Raw genomic sequence first — 27,282 nt, forward strand, 5'->3', positions numbered from 1 at the left:
TTCACCTTAGCAGAATGCAATCCATCAGACACTGAGTCTTAATTAACGTCTTTTTTGTACTCCCGGAGTCAAGGACATGCGCCTCGTTCACATGCATCTATATGTAGGTAATTCATATCGTATCCAAGTTACGTTCCCTTTCTTTGTTGCTAGCATGAGACTCGATAAAATCTAATCGCCCGATCGTAAGTATTTTTACGCGAATAAAACAATGCACCTTCGAGAAGCCTTTTCACGACCCTTTGTGGCATACTGAGTTTTTTCTTCGAAAATAACATCGGGGAAAATGTATCGCGGCTGTGGGCATTGCGCGTAAAGGAAGATGAAAAATCCCAGATATAATTAGGTGTCTTCGAAATTACTCATTCCTCCATATTTTCAAATCCATCCTTGTTAACGTTCTTGCTTTCACATCATCACAAAGTTGGCGTGCGCACTCTTCGTTTTCCCTTTACCGTGTGTCGTTAGTTTTGCATGTTCTGCACAAGAGTGACCAAGGTCGAAACGTTCGTTGATCATTCGATGGATCCATCCATGAAATTAGCTGTTTGCCTTAATCAACGATCGTCCGCTTAGAGCTCATAAGCAGTTTGAAAAAATGGTTTTTTTTACCACGTTCCAGATTCACGATAATTAACGAATAACATGCATCGTGTATATACTCGTATCACTATACCTGATGAAACGAGGTCCTCGTTGATGCTTCGCGGGCGTTGTGCGCACGCCAGAAGCTTATTGGCTCTTGGTTGCATGCGAAAAACGAAATTGGGCTTACGCGGCAATGCAAAAGAGAGGAGGCGTGTGTAAAAAGACCTCCTTGGGAACGTGCAATAACTAAGTGACTACGCAGATGTCTACGTAACGTCGTGTAGAATCTGCTACCGTTGAGTGCATCGTTCCAATTCGCGAGCGCGCGCACGTTCGCGAGAGCGACGACTTTGCGTGAGCGTAATTGTGTACAGCCTTGGCATTGGATTTGCTTTTCTGCTACTCGAGCGGTCTTTTCTGAGAGAAATACTCTCACAATGAGAGAGAGAGAGAGAGAGAGAGAAAAAATAATGACCGAGAGTGTTCTCCGGTCGTTGGAGTCTTTTCGTTTGCTTAGACAAAAGCGTGTCAAGCATCGCGCGCGGGGACGCGCGGTTGTTAAACTACGCGTAGCGAACCAAGCCCCATTTTTTCTAGAGCTTCATCTTCAAATGAAAATTGTATCAACGAGGCCTGAGAATCTTATTTTCATAGGCAACATTCAACTGTTTCAAATGGACTTGTAGTGTGCCATGATGATTTTTAAATTAGTACCGTTTGCATTAAATGTTTATCTTCAATCGCAAATGCTTAACGTATAAGCGAATTTTTATTGTAGGAAAACTCCATTTTATGTTAAAGAGTAAACGTCTCACAAGATTTCACTCACTTTTCGCTTTATTATATTCTTTGTCACCTTTCTCTCTGTCTTTTCTTCTGCCCATTTTTTTTATCCTCGTGCTTTCACTTACTCGAGACTCTCGCTTAAGGAGAAGACTCGTGCGGGATATCGGTCGGAAAGATGAGACTCTGATTCGGGAGCTCGCCAAAAGCTATATCATACTCTTCGTATGATTATGAACTATCATGAAAAATGTGAAATGCGAGTAAACAGTGAAACTGCATCATTTCTACTCACAGACACGATTCTGCCGTATTTTAACTTTTTATATTTAGATTTGTAATGATATTTTTGTACACTCGAGTGGAATGAGTATCTGCAAATAATACGCGTTCAATGATTGTTGAATTTCTTCTGATGGGTGTCTTGATAAATCTTTTTCCATGCCACCGGAATCCTTAATGCACTTGGTACGATCGAATCGACCTTTCATCCCACATCGATATCCGCGACTAATTTGAATGAAACCGTCTCTGTGCCATGTGCATCGAATAATTCTGGCACTCGTCAAATTTCTATTGTTTAAAAAAAAAACTTGTCAAACGAACATCAAGTTCGAAGTGATAATAGTGCTTGGTGGAATAAATAGGGAAAGAGAAAAATTCGCTTACGTAACAAGTTCTTATAAGTGTCTTATTGGCGCAGTAAACTTTCGGTCCTTGATGGCATTCTATACTGGCAATTCATCCTGGAAGATGGTAGTGTTTGCTCAAAATACACTTTCTTTCAATGTATTTTAAAATAAAGTTCGGTACATTTGATTGCTTTCGCTCACTTTACACGGTGTTTTACTGAGAGGCAGTCCAGGACAGCCGCAATGAACGATGACGCCGAAAAACGCCAAAATAATAAACCAAGACAATTTCACTGCATCTGCTGATGAAAAAGATGAATAGCGTGGTGTACAACGATGGCTGAAACTCAAATTTTACGGTACGAAAATCTTACGCATAATTGTAGCGATGCTTCAACGATTCGAGTCTTCAAAGAATGAAACGTTGCCGAATTCTCATTCTCGTTTTTTATACTAAAGATCCTTCTATCGTGATAGAGAAATTAAAAATTTTCCTCTTGCGCAATCATTACATCACTCGAATGCTACAAGTTTGGTTTCCTCATGACTCACTCTTCAGCAGATCTTGTCAAATTCGAATGTCGCGTAACGAGGAAAATACATATGTGCAACCCATCACACAATTTTCTCCTGAGCCAAAGAATTACACCTGATAAAATACGTCAAAAAATACAGCAAATATACGTCACTGTTGAAAACACCTTCTATTCGATCGACTTTCAAACTAAATCAACTTTCAACTAATTCTTAAATATATTTCAACAAATATAATATAAAAAACTAAAAAGCGAACTTTGCAGAATGGTCATTCATGCAATTCGAACGATACTGAAGTTTGCAACGTTGGAATCCAACGAAATGATGTAAAAAAACTCCCCAATAATTCCAGTAATTTTCTAACTCTGTTACCTGTCTAATGTGCAATTCGTAGTTTTTCACTCTACACTAATGGATTCGTGAAATAAAAAATTAGTGAATAACGAATGTTATTTTCGTTAATTTCATTGAAGCTTTCATTGAAACGAGAGTTTCTATAATGGGGTGATTTCTAGTTGTGGGAGTAAACACGTTGAACGGAAAAGAAGAGATACAGTCTAAGTCTCAGAGGTCTCGGCGAGACGTCGAGGCGCGCCCGCGAAGTTGAACAAGAGCCCCGTGGCTCTCACGGTTTTTACGAGCACCCTTTACGACACGATTGGCGCTGAAGCTGTGTATATATGCTCGACCATGCAGCGCATCATTCTATGGAGAAAGATATTGCAAATGATGTGGAAGAAAAAAGAGGGTTCTTTAAGGTCAATCGTTGTTCCTCGACATTGGCAAAATGTTTCTCAAGTTTTGCTTGTCTTATTTTGTTGTTATTTTTTTTTTCAATTTTCCGTTCATTATACCAAGAAATTTCTATCTCGACGAATAAAACGGTGCAACGTGCGCCATAAGTTAACTACAGTGGATTTGCACTTTCCACTTGTTGTCGCGAAAATAAATGAATAAGTTAAACGTGCGACATTGATCACCCTGATATTTTCCACGAGTATGCAAATTTTATTATCGAACGTGCATATAAAGGTACAATATTGGTGATAACAAATTTTCATGGGCATCGTCGCGGTGAGAGTGCACTAAGCAGAGAAGGGGTCCGTCGCGATTGTTCCTATATCCGTATACTGCTAGAGATATGAATCGTGTTAGTCGAAAGGTATGATTTGTGGGTGAAGAAAATAGCAAAAGGTGTGCGAGATTGGTCAGAGACGTATGCGAGACACAGGTCGTAATGAATGTGTGTTTATACATCATGAAGATCGAAAGATATACATGTATTTAGAAAATTTTAAAAATCATACCGGCTGAGAGATGAAGAGGAAAGAAAGGAGTTGGAAGATGGTAATGATTATGGAAGCATTCAATCAATTTCAGGTGTATTAGTTTCTTCGATTCGTATGGTAAACGATACTTTCGCTATTGAACGCACAGGTCACATTTAACGGCGGGTGATTGGTTGGTTTATGTACGAAAAAGTCGATTAAAAGTCAGTTGCATTTATCAGTTTATTTTTCTGAAGAAGTTGAGTATTTATTCTAATCGAACAGTTTGGAATTTTTAGGATTTTTGTTGAAAGTATTCATGGTGAAAGTGTGCCAGAAAAAAATATGAGGTCGATCCGTAAATCAATTTGCGTCGCCCATTTTCCGTTTTCCTCATTCACCCAGGTTGGTAATGAGACATCGGAACATCACTGGAACCGAAAATTTAGACAAGTTTTGAAGAGTTTTCTTCGTGCATGAAGTTCGGTAATTTGAGATCCGTGGATCCTTCGATGTGTGGTCCATAAATTCATTTATTCCTGCTCGCGGTGGGTCGATCGCTTGCTCGATCTCGCGCCGTGAGATCATCTCGATTTAGAGAGAAATCACTGGAACAACGTTACACAGTGATACAATCCTCAATGTTGCACACGCGGCGAGAGTGGTATTCGCCTGTAGCGGAGAGTCAAAAGCTTGACGCGGTGTAACGAGGAAGCATCCCATGAGATCAGGCTCTTTTGACAAACACGATTCGATCGAAATATCGAAAGATCTTTTTTTACTCGGTATACACACGCTTCCACTCGAGATAAGTCTGCGTATAGTCGCACTAAGAGAGGGTAAACGCTCGCGATGAGGACTACCGATAAATCCCCCTAATGCCGACGATTAATCTTAGACACTGTAACTCCTGACACCCGCAGCGGGCCACTTGAGCTTCCGGAATGGATATCCACGTCACGAAGTGCTTAACAGTGCATTCGGTCTACTACATATGCAGCACACTAACTAACCGACAACAACACCAATATTTCCTTTGAATTCGTGAAATATCGAATGTCTTGAATTTCCCGAATGAATTATGCTCTCAGATCATTCCAATCTGACGTAAACTTCCGGCTTCACTGATCGATTAATTGCTCCATTATTTTTTTCCAGTCGATATTTTCTACCGCTACGTTTTCCTATTCCGGAAGTATCATTTTACGCGAATATTTATATTTCTTTAACAGCGAACGCTCCAAGATGAAAAAGAGTCGGTGCGATAGGATCGACTTGATTACACTTGAAAAATATATTTAAAAATTGTCATAAAAATGAAATGCACGCGATTGCACAATGATGCTTTTATTCCGTCAAGTACAGGCGATTTTTTTACCGAGTTCTCTCGCGCATCGCGTTGTCCTAAGAGAATAGAATTGCGAGAAAGAGTATATACATTTAAGTCACGATGAGCTCGCAAAACCACCAGAGATTCAAAGGAATGTTTTGTATTCGGTGTTCATTTATCTGCATCGTGTGCTAGAGAGGCTATACATGCACTCTCAGCGATATGCAACGTAATCTTGGCACAGTCTGGGAGCCAGACGACTCGAGGATGCGACTCTATCCCCGTGCAGGCTCGTAGATAAATTCATATACAATAATGCCTCGTCCTTTAACTTTAGTACTTGAGATCTTTCCATTCTGAGCTTTTCGCCATTCATATTTTTTATTTTTTTACAAAACAGTGAAATATTGTTTGGTGCTGAAGCATACCGCTTTGTCTGAAATTTTCGCAATGATACATTCCCATTTGCCAGATGTTTTCTGATTAATACGTACACGTAAAATGTCACAATAATCACTCCTTTAGTTATGAATTTCTTATTGCGTTACATTATTACATTCTCCTCTCAATCTCTGAAGCTTTCTCTCTCTCTCTCACAACTTTACTAAACGCTCAAGAAGATTGTCATTCAGCAAGGAGGATAAACTTCAATGATGTAAAGACGTATACCCTTTGGTAAGATGAAGTGCAACGGAGGCGCGAGAGACACGAGGGGTAGATGATATATTACGTCATGGTGGTCCGCGAAGCTTACACTCTAACTCACTAGCTAATTACTGTCACGCCTCCAGATTTATTTCCATTAATCCTCGAGAGTCGCCATTTACGTGATACTTAGACGCACCATGAAGATGTTACAATGTGGGCTGAAGTTTCACAATCGTTCCAATAATTATTTTGAAAATAATTGAAAAATGTGTTTTTTTGAAAAATTAGCATACCGACAAATTTGAAATTCAATCTTTGTCTCCGTTATTCCAGTTGATGGGAAAGTGCATGTGCATGCTGTTCGAGAAATCCATGTTTATGGGATATCTTTCATCGCGTTGTTGCAAATAACGTGGGCAAGTTGAGCGAGTAGGCCAGCAAAACGAGGACATCGAGGAAGGAGCAACCGTACGAACACCGGGGTGGACCAATTAATGTTTAATAACTGGGAAATCCATGCCACACCAATTACATGTCGATGATGAGAGATGGAGCTCGAATTTATTCTCTCGCGGTTCTCAAGAGTTCCGTGCACTTTTATAGCCTTTCTTCGTGTATATGCCTACAAGTATATACTCGCACAGTTGTTTAAAACTGTGAGAGAAGAGCACGCGCTGGTAGATGCGAGAAATGCACGAAAGGTGCACTTACAACGTCTAATAAAGCAACCCACAAATACCATATATCGTGCGATTCATGATCACTCGACGGAGAGCCTATCGAGACTGTTGATATTGAGATGTACGATTGAAACTCCAACGAGAGAGCTATTACACAACGTGCCAAGTACGCTTAACGATAAATCTACTGTTTTACACTTTCGCAACGTGCCATTGAAAAGCTACAGAAAAACATGATTTTTTCACACTTTAGCGCGTATTGTTAGTCGAGAAGATGAACTGAACATTTATTCAGAAGCTAACGAAAGTCGCGAAAACGATACTTTTTTCAATGACAATTATCTCGCATCCGGATATGGCGCATCAATCGAAGATGTTTTTCAATTCTAGCCTTTTATAAACGTAAAAAAACGAGGATAAATGTGTGACACGAAGCAGTCCACTACTGAACAATTGAATCGCAGTCGAAGAAATAAAACAATGACAAAATCTTCAATGATCGTATTACGAAAAGAAATTTTTTGCCCTGCCTTAAAATAAGAGTTTTAGAATTATCGAACGACGATGATTTTGTGAAATGTCAATAGCGCGTGAGGCTTTTTAGCCTGTGGCTACAAAACACGATAATAAATTAAGTCGCTATCATACGAATTAGAACAGGCAAGGGAACGATTATCGGCTCAACGACGATGTATATCGGCGGTTATCTCGAGTCTTTTACATATTACTGTATCCACCTGCTTGCGAAGGATCGAGCTTAGCAACTATCGTGAGTTTGCAATCCAGATGTGCGCAAAAGTGTCGGTACTGTGGTCGTACCATTAAAACAGCAGCCGAAGGTGCACTCTCGGAGTATAGGCAGGCATTATCCACAGTTATAAATATACATGTAATATTCGTACAGCTGGTAAAATGCCCTCAGCTCGAGAATATTGTGGGCGGGAAAGTTGCTCTCGCCACTCTTGTATTTTATAGAAAGGTGATATTACTTTTTCGAATAATTTCATATACATGCGCATACATCACACATGCATACGTAAATGTGTACATGCGGATTCTACGTTGCGTCCATAAATATACCGCATGGATCTGTAGATATGAGGCCGCTTGTCGGTGTGCGTTGGCAAACTCCAACAGAGTTAGGCTCGACACAGCAATCATCGTGAGTCTCGATATTTGTTGGAGCACAATAATTAATATAAGAAAGGAGAGAACGATGCGAGAAATTGAAAAATATATGGGGGTTAATGTATCGCTAAATCTTTCGTACATTTTACTCATGCTGTATATACATACATGACACTCTATTAGTACTTCGTTATAGCTTTTAAACTTCCCAGGAGATCGCTCGAAACGAGAACGACTGACCTTATAACCAGTGTGCATGGTTTATCAGTGCGCTATTTGAGAGAGAAATAAGAGATTGAAATAATGTGTATCGCACGTGATGGCGTTAATCGGCTCGCCTCCTTCAATGCGCATATCAACTAAGAATACAACATTTCCATGATACATTTTACGTAAATGATTTATTGATATTGTGGCTTTGACTCACTTTTCACTGCTTTGATAAAATGGATTTTATTTCTGCCATGAATTTGCTACCTAATTACAGTTTGCAATTAGTACGTGTGTGTTCTTTACCTTCGTCACGATTGATGAATTCTCTTATCCATAAATTATTGCGCTCCTACACCCCTGTGTGACCATATTTCTTTACGGGGTTGTAGTCGATGGGATATGCAATTGTGAAGTGGCCCTTAATTGGCAATGTGTATACGCAAATACAAAACCGCGTTGTAATTAGTGGCGCCTTGCGTGACTAATTTTAAGCAACACGTACTTTTACACTATTAATGGTTTTTATTGCGTGTTTATTTTCGTTCTTAACTGTCATATTGGTGAATTGGAAAAATGAATATATAAGCAACATATCGAGGGCTCTTGGGAGCGCGGTATGGGTCTTTTACGAGCTGCTCGTTTTATTTTTCGTTTCCCACGTTTCTGCGATCTCATTTGATATATTGCTCGTTACGTTTTACGGGAAATTGAGAGTGCGTCTATGTGGCATCGTTGCACATTGGAACCGTGTCGTAATTGACGTTACAGAGACTTCAAGACCTAGCGCCCTGTGCCCATCTTCGTCCTTTCTGGATACCTTCCACAATTATTGAAGTCTCCACGACCTGTTATTTTTTTCGATTTCACGAGCAGTTTTCATTATTTCCAGTTCTCCACATTATTATTTTAAATTATGTATCCACGTCATCGTCAGATACGAGTACAGCTACTTTATTTATAACGCGCTATCCTCTATAGTATCCAACTAATTAAATAAGGGACAAAAATCGTTCGATATATTGAAGATTTTTGATCGATGCAAAATTACGGAGAAAGAATATGTCAGAACTTCAGTCACTATGTGGAAAAATAGAAACAGGTGTGGCACGCCATACACATTTTAGGTTTATAAGGTCATCCAAATGAGGCAAATAGGACAGAAAGGCTAAAACTTCGACTCGTTCTGACTACTTCAACATTATATGGGTAAGACTGTGTCGTATTGTAAAATAATTGTTTTCTTTAAACACGAACGAAATCGTGTTTCATCCAATCGGTATCTAATTTTTTATTATTTACAGTTGGTGTAAAGATTACGTGGGTCATTTTGTTAGTATGTTTTGTTGCTGTTGTTCAGTCCGACTAGCTCTTCCTCGAGCAAAAATCGACAGCAATACACTTCAATACCCCCAAAGGGACAACCAGCACAACCGCAGCGGTAAGCAATGTTTGATCAACGCAAAACATAAATAGATTTCTAGATTTTCTAACGGGAAAATTCTTTAGCCATTTTCACGGAGCATATGCCAAGAAGGACCAGAGCAGTATTGCAAAACAAAGGAAATTGCTAGATTTTGCCTGGTGAGTTTACTTAACATTTATATTTTTAGGTAGAAATTATTAAAAAATCGATTATTCTTTCGGTTTATCTTTCAATTCGTTCAACATATTTCATTTATAATATTTTCTTTTGTTTAATAGAAATACAAGGAATGCAAGGAGTGGGTTAGACGCAATAACATGAAGAATTACGAAATCTTCTGTTTGGATGTTTTTCATCGCCTTCTTCAGTGAAGCGGATAATCATTGGCCATATTAGAGGAAGTACAGGCCAATTGATAAACTTGTACACTAAGCTATGAAATCCGAATAGCGAACAGTTCTTAAAAAATAATCTCTCCTTGAATAGAATTGTTATATGTAAAATTCTGGTCATTATTTGTAATTAAACCAACAGTTTGAAACTAAATAAAATGAATTCGTTGTGGAATTGAGAAATTATTCGCGTAAGCTCGTGTCCATCTATGAGACGTCGTTGAAAGGCCTCAACTTCTTTCAACTCCTTATTGTTTCAATATGTATAAACATGTTGGTCCGAAGTGTCAATGTCGCGAGACTAATGCCTAAGGACTGCATCCGCATTCCGTTTCATCTGCGCATCGTTGCTAATTTTTATATCGCGAAATCCTGATGAATACGCGCACATAGCAAAAATATATTTGAAATCAAGAGTTTTTTCTTCATTCAAAATAAAGAAAACAAATGACACAAATTCATAAAAATCAAATAAAAAAAAAACCAATCCTGAAAGGAAGCAATGGGTTGCACACAAAATATTTTGGATCAGGCACCTGTAAATCAGACTCAGAAAGTCTTACGGGTTAATGGACAGTTCGTCACCTTGAAGCGAGTACAAATGTATTCTGTATTTTCCGACTCGGCCGAGGGTGTTCTATCGTTTGCATTGTACGTTCGGTAACGCAATTTTTATTGAAAATATCTCCATAATACTGTAATAGTTCAATCCAAATAATAAGCACACATGTATAGAGTTTCTGAAAAACTGCTTAATTTTCGAGAAACAAAACTCTTTTGCAAGATTCGATGACTATAGATTTTACGGTATTGCAACCGTCGCGCACCATTTCGTATGGTGACAGTTTTGAGGGAATAATCTTGCCCATTTTGAATAACTCTCGAGGCATCAATATTATTGGAATGATATTTTTAACAGGAATTATACTATTTCAAATATTCCTATTCTTTTATTTTACCGTATCATCATGCAGCTTGAAAACACAAATTGTTCATGAAATTTCAATGACAATTGTATAAATGCACTAAGTATTTATTCAAGAATCGATTCTACTAGAAACTTTTTCAGAAGAATATTGGATCAATCTACTAGCAATTAGTTAACATTCGATCAATCAGTAGAATATTTTCAATCAGAAAATCAATTGACTAGAAGCGAATCACGATCCACCGAGGGAATTCCTTCCATGTATCACGTATGTAAGACTTAACTGTCATCATGTGGAGAACGCAAAAGCCGCCGTTTGATTCCTCGTCAGATGAGACTTGAATATACAACAAAGTGTTACGTACCGACATGCAGCCGCCAGCATGTGGAACACGTGCAATTGTCGTTCACAAAGCTTATTATTATTCATTTTTGTACACAACAAAGCTTTATCTGGAATATTCAAAGGAATTCTGTAATTTACTAATGGATAATCCGTTTTCGAGCGAATCATTGAAGAGCTTTCAATGAATTTTTCATTATCTATTGAACTTGATAAAACCCTTGGATAATCAATATAATTTATCCCATGTCACACACCCAATTACAAGTGATCACAAGCTTATATCAATAGATATTATCGCATGAAGGCTTATTTCACTATTTAATTAACTATAATTTAGTATACTTGCGGTTTCGATTCGTAGAATTGGCGTGATTTCCGGTTTTGCACAATGTAAAAGCTACTTCAATAGCCGAGGACTTTGAGAATCTTTCCTCTTCTTGTACTCAATTTTTTTTGTACTGCTCGTTGCCGCGCGGCGCTTCTTTCACCCGTATAGTTCTCTTCTGTCCCGATCAGAGAGAGATTATGCTTTTATCTTAAAGTCGCGATCTTTCATGAGTACGGCGCGGTGTTCGTTCCCGTACAGAATCGCGTATTATAGTATATGCTTATACGTGTGTGCACGTAGATGTATGCACGAATACGTACGTAAGTATATGGACAAAGTTGTACAAAGGCAGCGAAGCGATCGTTCGTGAGCTTTCGCTCGCAAAATAGTCAGGCGCAAAATCTTCGCGGCGCGCAAGAACTTTTGCCGCATGAGAGTCATTTTGTGTACACTGAAACACGGCAGTGCAGTTAAGCATACTTAACTTCACTGTACATCGCGAAATTCCTCATGCCTAATTAACATTGGAACGAGCGGCGTTTCGTATACACCTCGTTCTATCAGATCAGTCAAATTGACGAAGATTTAACAAAAGCATTATTTCTGCGGTAGTTGAAACGATGGCGAGCCACTCGCTGAACATCAACCTGAGTCCAAACGTCACGGATGTTTGAACATTATCAAAAATATTTTAAGTGCACGTGATTGCGTGATTTATCGTGAATCAACGTCAAAAGTACACGATTCGAAAATGGCATTTAGGCGAGCATTCAAATTTGAAGATTTCGCGCGATTTTATCAAACGTGGCAATAAGATTCGAGTGGAGAAATTCCTGGTGAAGCATCTTCGGTCTTGTACAGGATCAAAATCAAGGAAGTGGAGAGTGTGGTATATAAAATATATTTATGGTCGCTTGAGAGGTTATATGGCGAAAGTTTTGCTTTAATGCATAGGGAAATTAGTTAACCATTGGGGCATTAGCACTTCGTAAAGTACGCAGTGGTGTGGCTTTCGAAAGATTCCACTGTATCGCTAGTATTTAAGATATTTCGCGTGCGTGAGAATCTCCAGATATGCATACGCGCCGCTGCAAAGATTACCGTAACAAAGGGGTGATCGAGAGACTGCATCAACAGGATGAAAGAAATTGAGAGAAGGAGCAATGCTAGACGACGATTCGCGCTCGCCGGTGAAAGTAACTTCCAGACTCTTTCCTCTCTCGCTTCTACCTTTCTTCGTGGTGAAAATTATACCAGCACGATCATTATTCCAGCGAGCAAATCTATCGAGCTATGCACTGGTCAGAGCGATGATACTTCAGGACAAAACTACGATGGGCAAACGCAAAACTGCAGTGAATTTTTCCTATTTCGCAATAATAATAACACGTCGAAGTAGCTGTCACTTTTATTTTTATTTTTTAAACTTTTGTTGATATAAATTTGTTGATCGGGGATACAATTTCTTACGAAACACAGATACGTATCGTGCTTCCTTAATATTTTTTATTTCGTAATCGATGATCGGGGGTAGTTGATCGAATAATACATTCAATCATGATCAAATTAGTAAATTTTTAAGACTCCTTGGTTACGTGCATTGTCCAAGTGGAAAGAGACGTTCCCACTTCATCATTCTATCTTTGTATAGATTTGTCTTCATAACTAACTCGTTACCGATCTCCAGATATTTATTATTTTCACATGTAAACGGAGTCCACACAACATTTCTAAATTTCTCATTGTTCCGGGGGATTGGCTCGCCAGTCTTAGCGAAATTGGCCCATATTCCGGTCAGTGTTTTTACTGTTTCATATTCCGGATCGGTCACCGCGAAGTAAGGGAAATAATCGTCCCAGAAGAGATACAAAAGATCATCGTGATGAACGACACCTAAAAGGCTCGGAAAATGTTAGTCAATTGGACAAGCGCATGTGGAGGCACTATTGCAAATTCTGTTTTACATTCAATAAGATACTTTTTTGGAAGCCACATTGAAAATTAAAAATAGCATGGTTCTAAGAATAAATAATTAGTTGACATTAGAACAAAAGTGTTTTTGCCTACCGAATGGCTTTTTCGTGTCGCTCCAAACAGAGTGACTGTAACGACCTTGGTACGTAAATTCGTAGAAATAAACCGGTGCTCTCGATGCTTGGCCCATAAGTTTTACGAAATTATTAATGTTGAAGATGACCAGTGCATCGGCATAAATCTGAAGACATTAACGACGAGTTACACATTCATAGAATATCTCGTGGGCTTGTGTTAACCGTCCAGTGTTGGATAATCATTTGTTTTGTTTCGAAATGTACCTTGGAAAGATCTTCAACGGTATCTAGGCTAACCGCTCGTCCCTTGAAGTAAAACTGCCTGAGAGCAGTGCTAATGTCTGTCGATCGTTGAGTGCCTCGTTCATAGAAAAAGCTTATTGGTGCTATATGGTTCCAGTGCTGATCCAAGTCTTCAAAAACAGACGTATTACCTTTACGAGCTAGTTCAACTGCAGCTGAAAATTGGGATAAAAAATTATTATTCGTCACTGATGCTCACATGGTTATTATGAATATCATAACTGAATATGGAACTGGCAATGTGGCACGAAACAATTGATTATTATTAGTTCAAAGTTTCAATCGACAGATAAAGGTTGAACCGAATGATGCTTACGTAAAAGAAATTTAATCGTAAGAGAAAAATATCTTACAGAAAAAGAAGACAATTTTTTATTAACACATTGAAAATGGAACGATTTGAGAAGCAGACGGTTCATGGCGTAATACTTACGAACAACGACACCGCCAAACTCGTCTTTACATATGCCAGTGATCAAAGGAACGTGTGAAAATTCTCCACGTTTAATCAAATCTGAAGGTTGACCTGTCAAGAACCTTTCAACTCCGGGAACTTCCGGTTCGATAACCGGAGCCCAAACTAAAACAGGATCGCCGTGCCATTCCTAATAGACGCAAAGAAACGAGAAGAAATTTGAAAAGAAAATAGCAGCCAAGAAGGTTGTGAAGTATTCAATCTGAATATACATACAAAGAATTGACTTAAAGTAGCTCCCATTTCTATTGCGTCTTTCGTCTTGAGACATTCGAGAATTTTGGCGTTCGTGTCATACGGGCAACCAAGGAACTGAGCTTGTTTGACAGCAAGATTTCTTTGGTGAGGTTGAAGAGGAGTTTGATAAATAGCGGAACCACTCATCGCTATAGCACGGTGAAAAAGACCCCGGCTCATTGGAGACAATAGATGCAAAGAGACGCTCCAAGAACCTGCGCTGTAACCAGTGATGGTAACGCTATTCGGGTCACCGCCAAATTTGCCGATATTTTTTTTCACCCAACGAAGAGCCTCCACTTGATCTTTCAAGCCCAAATTTCCCGGAGCGACAGCATCACCGGTGCTCAAGAAACCTGGATTTTATGAAACATAAAATGCTTTGCTTAAAATATTTTGCAAAAGTTTTCTTCACAACACATTGAGCTGGAAACCCTTTACAAATGTTTAGCTCTAAAAATTCGGTTTACCCAGAGATCCAAGTCGATAATTCACGGTTACGAGAACGATCTCTTGATCCAGAAGATAGTGAGGCCCTACAGTTCGACTTTGCCCAGTAAATACGTAGAAGGCACCTGGATGAAAGTATACTATTACTGGTCTTTTTGGATTTACCTCGGCCCCTTTATTTCTCGATGGTAACTGGAAAAAAAAAAACAACCAAATTTACTATATTTTAATGTATCAATCGAGTTAGGGACGTTTTCATTTACACTTGGGATTGATGTTCATAGTTCAAATTAAAAAACACAAATATGCCTACGAATACAATTCTACAATGTGAAAAACTAAAGTTGCGTACCTTGGTGGTATAAACATTGAGACGTAGACAATCTTCAGATTGGTTTCTACCGCCTGGCTGCGGGCATGATGGGCCTTCTTGAGAAGCGTCGAAAACACCGTCCCAGGGTGCCAGCGGTACTGCTTGCTAGAAAATACGCCTTTTTTGTCATAATGTGGAAGAGAATTTTGCCAATATTTTTTTCAGTTCGATGTAAATCGATAGATTTGGGGCTGTGGGTAGTTGAGATTTTTGTAGGTTTATTGAAATAGATAATCACCTTAAAGCGCCGTTCTCCCGTTGGTGGTTCGGCATACCGCAATGCCCTGTAGGAAAAAATGTCTTTTCCCAATCGCGAAGTTATGATCGAGCCCCGTATTTTGCCATCGGGTAATTGCAGTTCTAGATTTTTGGCTGCACGATGTGCCGAAACCGAGCACGTTATAACGATGACAAATAACAGTACCGCAAAATATTTCATATTTCGTATTTAAACTTAAACTCGATATATTTTTAATTTCGTGATGATTGAAAAAAAAAAAACAAATAACGGTGATAAGTGGAGTTCACGCTGGAAACGTATTATTGCGATGCGAATCCCGTACTCGTGGAACGAGAAGTGCATTGCGTTCAAGAATCGTCGAGTCTTTTATACTCGTCTTAATCATGAGGAAAGATTCCCAAGTGGTAAAATACGCAATGAATATTTTCCAGGAACAGGTCACAATTCTAAACTATTTGTATTCCATAAATAACCAGAGCTAATTTAGTACAGAACTGCCGTCGTCGTGAGATAGCCTTTCAGAAAGTAATTTTATCTCAATTCACAGCTTTGCACATTTTTATCGAGAAAAAAATCTCAGTGCAATACAATACTTGATCATCTAAAATACATATTTTGCTTTTGAGATTATTACAAAAACATCACAATGAATTATTTAACGGTAAATATATATTTAACCAAACCACTGCTCCAGTCATAAACATTGTATTAAAAGCCGATAAAAGAAGGAAAATAAAAAAAAAACCTCCAATCTTTTATCTTACCGTTCAACGATTTCGTTGAACTCGAGGAACGTTGATTATTGGAGCTAACTTTTAGTTTTTCAGGATTTTTTTTTCTAACCAATGATAGAAGAAATTATTCATCTGAAAAAATTTGGACTCAAAAACAGCATTTCCAAATATCGAAAAATTTCAATTCATGAAACTAAGTAAATACTTTTTTGCATAAAGCTGTACACGAGGATAAAACTGCAAATGGTGTAATAGCATACGATTACCATTTGTCATAGGTCAAAATGGTTCACAATTGTTCCATATATTAAGTACTTGATCTTGTTAATGCAAATTAGCATTGCATAGGCCGATGATTCATTCTGGGTTTTCACAGCTCGCTTAACCAATCGTCAGATAACCGCAAGGAGCATAAAAGTATTATTGCACTTTTTACGTCATTGCAGTGCGGTTGGCTGATGCTCATATTGGCCTTCGTTACATTGATATAAGAATTGACATAAACCAAAAAGTAGATTGTGTTAAATACGAACTTTTCGCTCAAACTCTCGAATATGAGCTCGTCGATGGTGATCGTAACGGTGAACTTTCTTCGAACTGGGATAAACATATTGATGAAAAAAAATGTTGAAATTGATACAGAACATTGGTGAAAATCTTTGGAGATATTGGCAATGAAAATAATATGCGATTCAGAGCCGTGTATGATACAACTGGGTTTTTAATTAGTTAATTATGGAATCTAGCTATTTGTTTAAATGTTTATTTTTAAAAAAAATTTCGTCGATTGTGAAAATCACATGTCTCTTGGGCACTATTACCACGGAATAAAATTAATTAGAAGATTATGAAACTCACTCAGCGAGTTCAAAGTATTTTCATTTATTATATTAATCTTTTCGGTTTGCTCTAATTCTTTTGGTTATTCAACTTTTGCCTTTTTATCCTTTCCGTTTGATCCCTTGCTGGTTTCTTTTTTAATCGGCACACTCTCGAGTTTCAATGGGCATCGGTATTGCTCGTACGTGAAATATTTTATTAGTGAACCTCGCATTTGTCGAATTTTTCTGCGAGTCTCGATCATCTGCTTGTGCAATTTCATTCTATACGATTACAAAATTAGTTGCAAATTTTTTTTTGTACACGATAGAGAAAGATACAAAAACTTAAGGAAGCAGTTGTGCTATGAAATATAAGAGCTTAACTACGCGAAAGTGCAAAATTTCTCGGTCGAATTGCCACGATATCTTTTTCTTTGAAAGTATTGGAATTACTCGTGCGATAGCGAGGTTGATGACACTTTCCGAGAAGGTTAACGGTGCTCTCAGCAAATCTGCATCATTATCTTGTTGTGTAAATTCATGATTTTTTCTTCTATGGAAAGTTATGTTCGGTCAGGTGTCATCATGCTCGTTATTGCAGTTTTTATCACTCATCTCCTTTTTTTCGTCACTCTTGTTCCCTCTGTATTAATACTATTTTTTCGTAGTTTATATGAGATTATTTTTTTATTGATTATTTGGGTTCGATTTTATTTTGTATATTTTGCATAAGATTGTTTCAGTTAATGTTTAGCGAAAGCTTGTTTATTTGAGTAAATGATCGAGGGAAAGAATTTCTTATTGAACTAAGCTTTTGTAATTCGTCTCAATTTTTGAAACTTTCAAGATTTTATCTTGAGAATTTTTTATTTAGAGCATTTTCAATTGATATGAAAGACCAGTGTCAATCTTCCAACGATACCAGAAACATGCCACTTGGATTTCGCAGTTACTCACGTTTATACAGCTTCTGGAAATGCTGAAGGGTCAATAAACATCTCGATCCCGAATACGATTTCGTATGACAGAAAGTCATGAATGAATGAGAATCATCGATTTCAACTGTCTCATTTTGCAATTTTTTCAATTTTGTATTGTCAATCTGACAACAATCACTATGAAATAAAAAAATATTCTCCCCGATGAATATAACCAAAAACGAAATATAAAAGAATATTCTTCATCAAGTGGCTCAGTTATCGTTGTAAAGAACCCATAACTAATTATACTTGTCGGAAAAAATCATTCTAATCATTAAACCGAGCTGCAATTGTTTCAGTTTCTCCTCCTTGCATGTGCATGCATTTGTTTAATTACTCAAAATGAAGATCAAATGTTCCTTGACAACGGGCGTCTTTTGAAATAAGTAAGATCGAAGACACATTAAACGTAAGAACCTCAAGCAACACGTGTCTCGTTGAATTTTTCTCATAGAACAAACCGCCCCAGTCTTTTCAAAAAATCTACTCAACTATTTATTTCACCAACATCGTTACAGTGTCAATACAGTAGTGAGCTGACGCATCCGTGATCTTTGTAATCCCGTATGTGCATAAACAGAGCAGTCAATATAGAAGATACATAAATTTCTAGTCAGTGCAAGATACACTAAAATATATAAGTACAGCCGGACCGCGACTACAAAAGAGAAGCAAACAGACATAAGAAGTGTGCGCGAGAAAATGTGCATTTTTTTAATGCAACGGGTCTCAGAGTCGTTATTCAGTTTTAAAATACAAGTTATTGATTCTGTGTTATATTCATATAAATAGTATATTTAGTACTTTCTTTTGGCTTGTATTCTAGATAATCAAAGAGATTGTCCCACATTACCATTCCATTCAACATCTCAAAACGTTTGTGCATAGTTAACTCTTGACCGACCTCGAGATATTGCATATTTGTACATGTGTACGGAGCCCATGTGACATTAGCAAAACCTTTGTTATCCCGGGGGATTGGCACACCAGTCTTAGCGAAACTGCTCCATATCGCGCTCAGTAATGTTGTCATCTTATATTCCGGATCGTTCACCGTGAAGCGAGGTGTAGCGTTGTTCCAGAAGAGATAGATACTATGATCGACATGAGATATACCTGAATGGGTGGTAAATAGTTAGTCAATTATTGTACCTGGATGGAGTGGAAAAATGCATATCTGAACACATGTACCTAGACCATAACATGAATCTATAAATAAAATAGATGGACTAATATGAGAACAAAAGTTTTTTTGCTTACCGGATGGTAGTTGTCTATCGCTCCAAACTCTGTAACCGTATTTACCTGGGTACAGAATATTGAGGACATAAGTTGATGCTGTCGAAATTTGGCACCAATTCTTTAGGAAGTTATGTACGGCATAGTTAACCATTGCATCGGAGTAAAGCTAAACACATTATCGACGAGTTAAAAATTCGAAGAACATAATGTAGAATTGAGTTAGCTTTCAAGTGTGCGATTATCATTTGTTTTGTTATAAAAAATACCTTTGCGAGAATTTGAGAAGAGTTATAGTTGATTGTTCGTTCCTCGAAGTACAAATCCCTGAGAGCTGAACTAATTTTTATCGATCGTGGAGTGTCTCGTTCATAGAAGAAGCTTATTGGTGCTATATGGTTCCAGTTCTGATCGAACTCTTCAAAGACGGACGCATTAACTTTAACACTTTGTTTCTCCGCAGCTAAAAATTACATTAAAAAATTATTATTTATCACCACCGGTTGTATGATCATTGGAAGCATGGTGACAGGGTGATACGATGAATGAAATATCAATTATTATTATCCATCAAATCATGTTTTACAGGATAAAAAAAAATAAACAATCGTTCATCAACACAATGGAAATAAACCAATTTGAGAGCCAAAAGAGTTATTGTGTAATACTCACCGATAGGTTGACTAACGAATTCGTTCTCGAAAACTCCAGTTATGAAAGGAACGTGTGCAACTTCTCCACGTGCAATTAACTCTGCAGGTTGAGCCGGCAAGAACCTCTCCACTCCGGGAGTTTCCGGTTCGACAACCGGTGTCCAAAGTAAAACAGGATCGCTTTGCGACTTCTAGATGCAACGAAACGACAAGAAATGTGAAAAAAAAAATAACAGTCAAGAAGCTTGTGAAGTATTTAATCTGAATATACATACAAATAATTCATTCCAAGTAGCTCCTATTTCTATTGCGCTTTTCGACTTGAGACATCCGACAAGTATGTAACTACTCTCGTATGGGCAACCAAATGCTTGAGCCTGTTTGACAGCAAGATCTTTTTGATGATATGGAAGAGAACGTTGATAAAGAGCTGAACCACTTATCCCTATAGCGCGGTGAAAAAGACCTCTGCTCATCGGAGACAATAGGTGCAAGGTGACACTCATAGCACCATCACCGTAACCAGCGATGGTAACGCTATTGGGGTCACCGCCAAACTTGTCGATATTTTTTTTCACCCAACGAAGAACCAGCACTTGATCCTTCAAGCCCGCATTTCCTGGACCGATAGTATCAGCGGTGCTCAAGAAACCTGGATTTAAAGAAACATAATGTGCTCTGCTTAAAATATTTTGCAAAAGTTTTCTTCAGAACACATTGAGCTCGAAACCCTTCACAAATGTTTAGTTCTAAAAATTCGTTTTACCAAAAATCCCAAGTCGGTAATTCGCGGTTACTAAAACGATCTCTTCATCCAGCAGATACTGAGGTCCTAACAGTCCACTTTGCCCAGATGATTCAAACAAAAAACCTCCATGGAAGTATACTATTACTGGTCTTTGCGGATTTATTTCGGTCCCTTCACTCATTGTTGGTAACTGCAAAAAAAAAAAAAAACAATCAAATCTACTACATTTCATTTACTGTGTCCATTGAAATAGGAACGTTTCCATTTACACTCGGGATTGATGTTCATAGTTTAAATTCAAAAATACAAATATGCCTACAAATACAATTCTACAATGTGAAAAACTAAAGTTACGTACCTTGGTGGTGTAAACATTGAGACGTAGACAATCCTCAGATTGGTTTCTACCGCCTGGCTGCGGGCATGATGGGCCTTCTTGAGAAGCGTCGAAAACACCGTCCCAGGGTCCCACCGGTATTGAGTACTAGAAAAAATCGTTTCTTTGTTATAGTGTTGAAGAGAATTTTGCGAAAATTTTGTTAACTTCGACATAAATTGATGGATTCAGAGTTGTGGATAGTTGAGATTTTTGTACGTTTGTTGAAACAAACAATCACCATGAAGCGTTTTTGCCCAATCGGTGGTTCGCCATACCGCAATGCCCTGAAGGAAAAAATATCTTTTCCCAATTGCGAAGTCATGATCGAGCCCCGTATTTTTCCATTAGGCAGTTGTAGTTCTAAATTTTGGACTGCATCTTGAGACAAAGCTAAGCACGAAATAACGATTGCAAATAAGAGCACCGCAAAATACTTCATGTTTCGTATTTTAACTTGAAATCGTTATATTTTTAATTTCGTGATAATAGAAGAGAGTTCACATTGGAAACGTATTATTGCGATCCGAATCTCATTCTCCTGAAACGACGAGTGCGTTGCGTTTCAGCATTGTCGAGCCTTTTATATAGACGTTTCAAGAGGGGAGGTAACTGTGAATGGCGAAAAAATTGACTATGCTTTCGATGTTCAATTTGCTAGGCAGAACATCCTTTCCTCCCAAAATCTGTGGAATGCTTGAAGTTAGAGGGAAGTGGGCCAAAACGAAAAAGCTGGGCAAAGCGGTGAACTCCTCTGGAAAAGCAGACAAATTTTTTTTTCCAAAACTTCGAAAGCAGATTTGATTATTTCGAATCAAATGATGGAAAACTGTTTTCAGAGTTAAAAAAAAAAAATTTCCGCTTTATAAGGGGAGTGTTCTGCTTTGTCCTATTCTCCCATACTTTAAAGTCAAATGTCTTTTTTTTTTTATTTTGGGAGAAAAACATAGCTGTAATATTCAATTAATTCTAGACTAAGTCGATCGGAGACTTCTCAATTGATGTACATTCTGGCACTCATTTTTTTCATATAATTTACTATTTTTATTCGTGACACCAATAGTTTCACTCTGAAAATTGGGAAAATGAAAAAATTAATTAAAAAATAATAAATATTTTTTTTTGTGTATAATTTTGCTTATTCTACGTCAGATAAATACTTATTCTCATCGATATTGTAAAACAAAACAGATATATTCATATAAATGGGGGCAATTTTATGCAGTCGATAACTAAATTTTATCAAAATCAGTCAACAAATTTTCACGTTGGAGTGTTTGAACATCCACAATTATTCGCGATTTCCAGGGCTTATGACAAGTTTCCATCTCCTTCGAAAATCCGATCGTTCTCATCGAACCGTTGTTCCGCGTTTTACCAAAAAAGATACCCAGCTCCTGTCAATGCATCCAACTAACATCTACATTATCGATAAAACTCTTTTACTGGTTCCGAATGATGATATTTTGTATCCCGAACGCATTGGGAAAAAGTGGAGTGAGGTTATTCCAGATACATTGTACAATGATTCCATGGATTTATGAAAGATTTGATTTTTTTTTTTTTCAAATCTTTAAAGTTGGCTCACGTGTTATGTATGTTTTGTTTGCACCTAATTTTTTTATACTTGATAATGGAAAGAATAGAAACTCATGGAAATACCGATACAAAATACAGAAGTCTTGCACCGAAAAAGTGCAAATGACGTTTTTTTTTTCATTACAACTAAAGGAATTATTATTGTGATAAGGAGACATGTGTAACATGTTAAACCACTCAAAATTTTAGCAGCGCCGAATAATAGTGCATCCTCGAAGTCTACATCATTATCGCGCTGTATAAATTTATGGTTTTTCCTTCTACAAGCATAACGTTTAGCGGGTATGATTACGTTTATTGTTATAATTATTATAATTATTCACTTTCATTTTTGTTATTTGCATTTAGAATGTACTCTCGTTAGGCGTGTACAGGTTACTTTTCGGACTGAAGTAACTTGCTGTTTTAACATAGTTACGACATTCCATCGTTGATCGATTTAAAATAGGCCAAGGCTTTAACCTTGAACATCAGAGAAGAGTACAACGAAATATATAATAACCAATAATTTATCTATGACAGCTGTCGTTTATCACGAGTTTACGCCAGAAAAGTATTTCTCAGTTTGAAAATTATTTTCGTTCATGTATTGCTATTATATCTGTATAAATATATTGAGAATCATTGGAGCAGTTGCTCATATTCCGCTGCACTCACTAATTTTCGCACCTCGTGAACAGCCCTTCACTTCATTCAGTTTGAAAGAGAGAGAGAGAGAGAGAGAGAGAGAGAGAGAGAGAGAGAGAGAGAAAGAGATGATGATACGATTGTTGTTATTGCCTTAGTAGAACTTTTAGGCAATATTTCCGAATAATATACAATCAGAATGCAACCAGTAATTAATTACAAGAAGACAAAAAGAAAAGTGCTTAAAAATAATACAAAGTAAAGGCGGAAAACAATACGAAAAAGAAGAATTTTTGAGTCCAGCATCTGAGCATTCAAGAAAATGAAACAAAACAAAAGAGAATAGCCTCATTTTATCGCAAAAATATAACAAGGATTGATTCAGAGAGAAAGAAAGAGATTGATTGATTGATTGTTTATTTATTATGCCCTGGGAATCCCATGGGGCAATTCAGTAAGACAAAAGAGTAACAGAGAATAATAAAGAATAATACAATGATATGTAGAATAAGAGTAAGTACAAATATAAATATGAATTTAAGTATGGGCAAGCAAGTCAGTAGTGCAACAATGCGAATCATATAGTAATGAGTACATTATGAGTAATTTATGACACTGACGTATAGAATTTATTTATCGAGTAGGATTTAAAAAGATCGGCATGGCCATGCTCAATACCGATATAAGGTTTCGAGAACTTAAAGTAACGCCAATATGCTAAAGAGAGAGAGAGAGAGAGAGAGAGAGAGAGAGAGAGAGAGAGAGAGCTAGACAAAAACGCTGGCAAGGGAGGGAACCCAACGGGTGGTAGTCACATAAAAATACTGTGGAAGAGGGAGATGGTACATCAATTACCGTCTGTAAAAATCATCTCTTTTTTTCTGCATCTCACGTAGTTTTTCTGTCGTATCGTGTCCACCGGAAGAGAGGTACTGACCCTTACCATATACGTTTACTGATATAAATTATGCATCTTGCCTCATACACACAAAATGCACATGTTTATATTCATTTTGTGGGAAGAAAAGACTGAGGGTGGAGATCTTCTTTTCACCTCAACTTCGGCCACCTTCAAATGTGAAGAAATAGAAAAAATATTCTCGAAACAATGTTTTTTTTTTTTAATTCCAACATGCTACAGAGGTATGTCAAATGATGGAATTCTTTTCGTATAATATTTCCAGGTATTTCTAGGATGATGCAATAATGAATAATTGTATAGAGTTGTTCTCAATAATTTTGGCAATTTTCTAAATATTTGTGCAAAAATACATATAAAAAATGTCCACAATTCTCTTTCTAGTCGAAAAAATTTGTTCTTATTCATGATGATTTTTTTTCAATGACCTTTTTCCCTTCAGTGATCGACGATTATGGCAGGCTTGCGATACTTTTCTTACATGGTCGACCCTCTTATCCGATCCATTGTCGTGCAACGTTGGATCGTACTCCTTCCTTTGGCCGTGCGGCATATGAATACATATATAGTACACGTACACCACCGGTCGTGCAATCACATTTTTATTCTGGTCCTTCCACAATACGCGCTCTCGAGTGCAGCGTGCATACGATTAATAGAACTTTCTCTCTCAATGAGTGGCTCTTGTTCGTCGGCTCTTAACTCGCTGCTGTTTCTTGTGGATCCTCACTCGTTGAATATCGGCGTATTCGAGCTCTCGTCGTTGGCTTGATCGCTTATCGTTCTATCCTTCTTTTATTTCTCCTCCGCCTTGCGTCTTTCTCTCGTAATAGTTGGTCTTGTTGTCGCCGTATCGGCTCGAACTCTGGCGACGACGCAAAATCCAACATGGTGCATCTGTGTATATGCAAGGAGAAAGGGATGAGAGAAAGAGCCAAAGAATCATGACCTCTCGAGCCTTGTTCTATTCATCGGAGCAATAAAAAAAAAACGTATCCAGTGCGCATTAACCCCTTTGTACTCACGAGAAACGTCTTTCCTGCCTCTCTCACACTATTGAACCACGCATCTTGACCTATCTGCTTGAAATATTTTTCAATCAAACTTCTTCGAGTAGTCCATTGTATTATGGAGCAAACAAACCAGCACGCAATAACTCTTCTATATTTCTATTTTATTTTCTGGTAATTCCATACACAAATAACAGTTTTGTAATTTCATGTATTTTCGAAACAAAATTTTCTGTCTTTGCGTTTGCAAACCGTTCATTTACTGTGCGTTCGACTACTCGAGGTGCGTTGTTTTTTTTTTTTTTTCTTACAAAGAGGATTTTATGAAAATATCGGGTCCCCGTGGGGGCAAGATTGCTAAAGATATAGCGATGCAACAAATTGTATTGCGGAGCTTGGTTAAAAAACATGACACTCCCGATAATTACATTCAATTGCAGGTATACGAAGAAGCTGATTTATCATAAGAATTTATTGTATAACGGTTCATCAGCCTTAAACATTTCTAATGACGTGCTAACAAACGTTGCGCAATCGATCTGATTACATCATGATAGTTGTCGCGAGTCGAATGATTCTCATCAATAGGAGATTTCTCTACATCCAAGCATTATTAGATACCGTTGTGTTTCGATCGAGTCATCGTCGTCGTTGTTTTTAGAAGAGGACAAAACGACGAAGAATGGTTGTTTTCCGTCGCTCGTGAGTTCACAAAAAGACTCGGGGTCACATCGATGACTCGTCGAGTACGGAGATGGCTCCGAAGAGACACTGACCCTGAAACGGTCCTTCTCGTCCTTCTAGCAGCAGCAGCAGCAGCAAACGTAGAAATCGTTCGCTCAAAGAGATGAGAACGGGTGAGGATGCGCAGCTGTTCTTTCGTGGCAAGCAATTCGCCACGTAACGAGCTTGAACATACGAGCTTATCGTTCCTCTCCCTCTATTTTTCCTACTGCAGCTACAGCTGTGACCAATGTCACTGGAAGCGAAGATCCCCATTGATCGAATGGTTGGCCACCTAAGCGCTTTGCAAAAAAAAGCACACAAATCCATAGACCCTTTAGAACTGACGTTGCTTTACCTTCGGCTGCCAATCGTTACAGTGATGCTAATAACTGTAGAGTTTCCTTTGATGTTCCGGAAAACTGTACATACAATGTCCACTGAGGTCAGGCTTTGCCCCAAAGTCTTGTAAGCCTTTGTCGATGGTTTCATGAGAGAGCGTCGCTACTACAGCTTTTAAAGCTTCCTACACGACCGTAATCCTCATTCTCTCAGGAATATCCCGAACGTTTGATATCAAAGTGTTTAAATGACATTAAAAAATAAAGTTGTACCCAACGCCCTAGGGCGCAGTTATTCTCGCAAAAACTTTGTGAACTTGTTTATTTCCGAGTCCATTCCCAGGACCAGGGACTCATGATATTCCAGCTGGAGATCGCTCTCCGTTTATTCCGCTGATTTACCTTTGTACTGTGAATGAAAAGAGTTTTTTTCGAATCGCGTAATTCACGACTGATCAATGAGGCCACTATTAGTTAGGAGCTCGAACAATTCCGAAGCAAATGAGCGCTAAGTGAGACCGCAGCATCTACGGGATGCAAAATTATAGCTATTTTCAGTCAGCAACGTAGTAAGTTCGTTGTCTTGTGTTCCTTCATCACGAGTACGTAGATATATGTCGCTTCAGCCAGTTATTCCTGGTGTGAATGAAATCCTGAGGCACTTCTCGGTTTGGATCCCATTATAAAACGTTTCACCGGCAGCTGCGAACGTTCAGTGTGAAATTCACCAACGTGCACGGTATCGTTTGAGCGATATCTGACGGCTAACATGGAATAGAGCTTGGTCATATACATATATTCTCATGTACGTCTATATAATGCATGAGAAAGATAGTGCGGAGGAATGACGAAGACGGGAAAGGCGTGAGACAGCGTGAGACAATTGAGCTAGCTGACGAGAAGAGCGAGTGAGTTGAATCTCTTATATTTAGTTTAGTAGGATTGTGTGCTGATAAGGACTTCTGTGGCTGCATGCATACGCTGCTCGCTGGTGGCTAGACCGTCTGCTCAATTTATCTTTGATTGAATTATAAAAGGGTAATTGCTTATTTCTCGGATGAAAACGAGTTCTTCACGCTCAATCAGTTGCGATTGATGCAAAAAAATAAATCCAACGCCTTTGTACCCGCTTGAATCGTGCATCGTTTATTTTCAAAG

The 27,282-nt window shown here is 38.1% G+C and overlaps 2 protein-coding genes across 3 annotated transcripts in view; one reads left to right on the forward strand and one right to left on the reverse strand.

The window, feature by feature from the left end:
* Positions 1-7,113, forward strand: part of LOC122405913 (uncharacterized) — a 134,798-nt gene extending 127,685 nt beyond the window's left edge. For both annotated transcript variants that reach the window (XR_006259844.1, XM_043410990.1), the window contains exon 5: positions 6,120-7,113. Coding sequence is in view for 1 of the 2 variants with exons in the window: in XM_043410990.1 (XP_043266925.1) it covers positions 6,120-6,211 (92 nt within the window). In the remaining variant the exon portion in view is untranslated. The remainder of the gene's footprint in view (positions 1-6,119) is intronic.
* Positions 7,114-12,620: 5,507 nt separating this feature from the next.
* Positions 12,621-21,347, reverse strand: LOC122407289 (uncharacterized). Its single transcript, XM_043413411.1, has 16 exons — positions 21,147-21,347; positions 20,888-21,013; positions 20,548-20,719; positions 20,057-20,433; positions 19,801-19,972; positions 19,398-19,591; positions 19,150-19,297; positions 18,668-19,005; positions 15,352-15,546; positions 15,093-15,218; positions 14,761-14,932; positions 14,270-14,646; positions 14,012-14,183; positions 13,540-13,733; positions 13,292-13,439; positions 12,621-13,117 (listed from the first exon to the last, which is right to left on the reverse strand). Exons 1-16 carry the CDS (start codon positions 21,345-21,347, stop codon positions 12,816-12,818), a joined length of 3,414 nt encoding a protein of 1,137 aa, XP_043269346.1. The 3' UTR covers positions 12,621-12,815.
* Between the last annotated feature and the right edge of the window lie 5,935 nt (positions 21,348-27,282).

This window comes from Venturia canescens, chromosome 2 (genome assembly GCF_019457755.1).
Source record: "Venturia canescens isolate UGA chromosome 2, ASM1945775v1, whole genome shotgun sequence".
NCBI lineage: Eukaryota > Metazoa > Arthropoda > Insecta > Hymenoptera > Ichneumonidae > Venturia > Venturia canescens.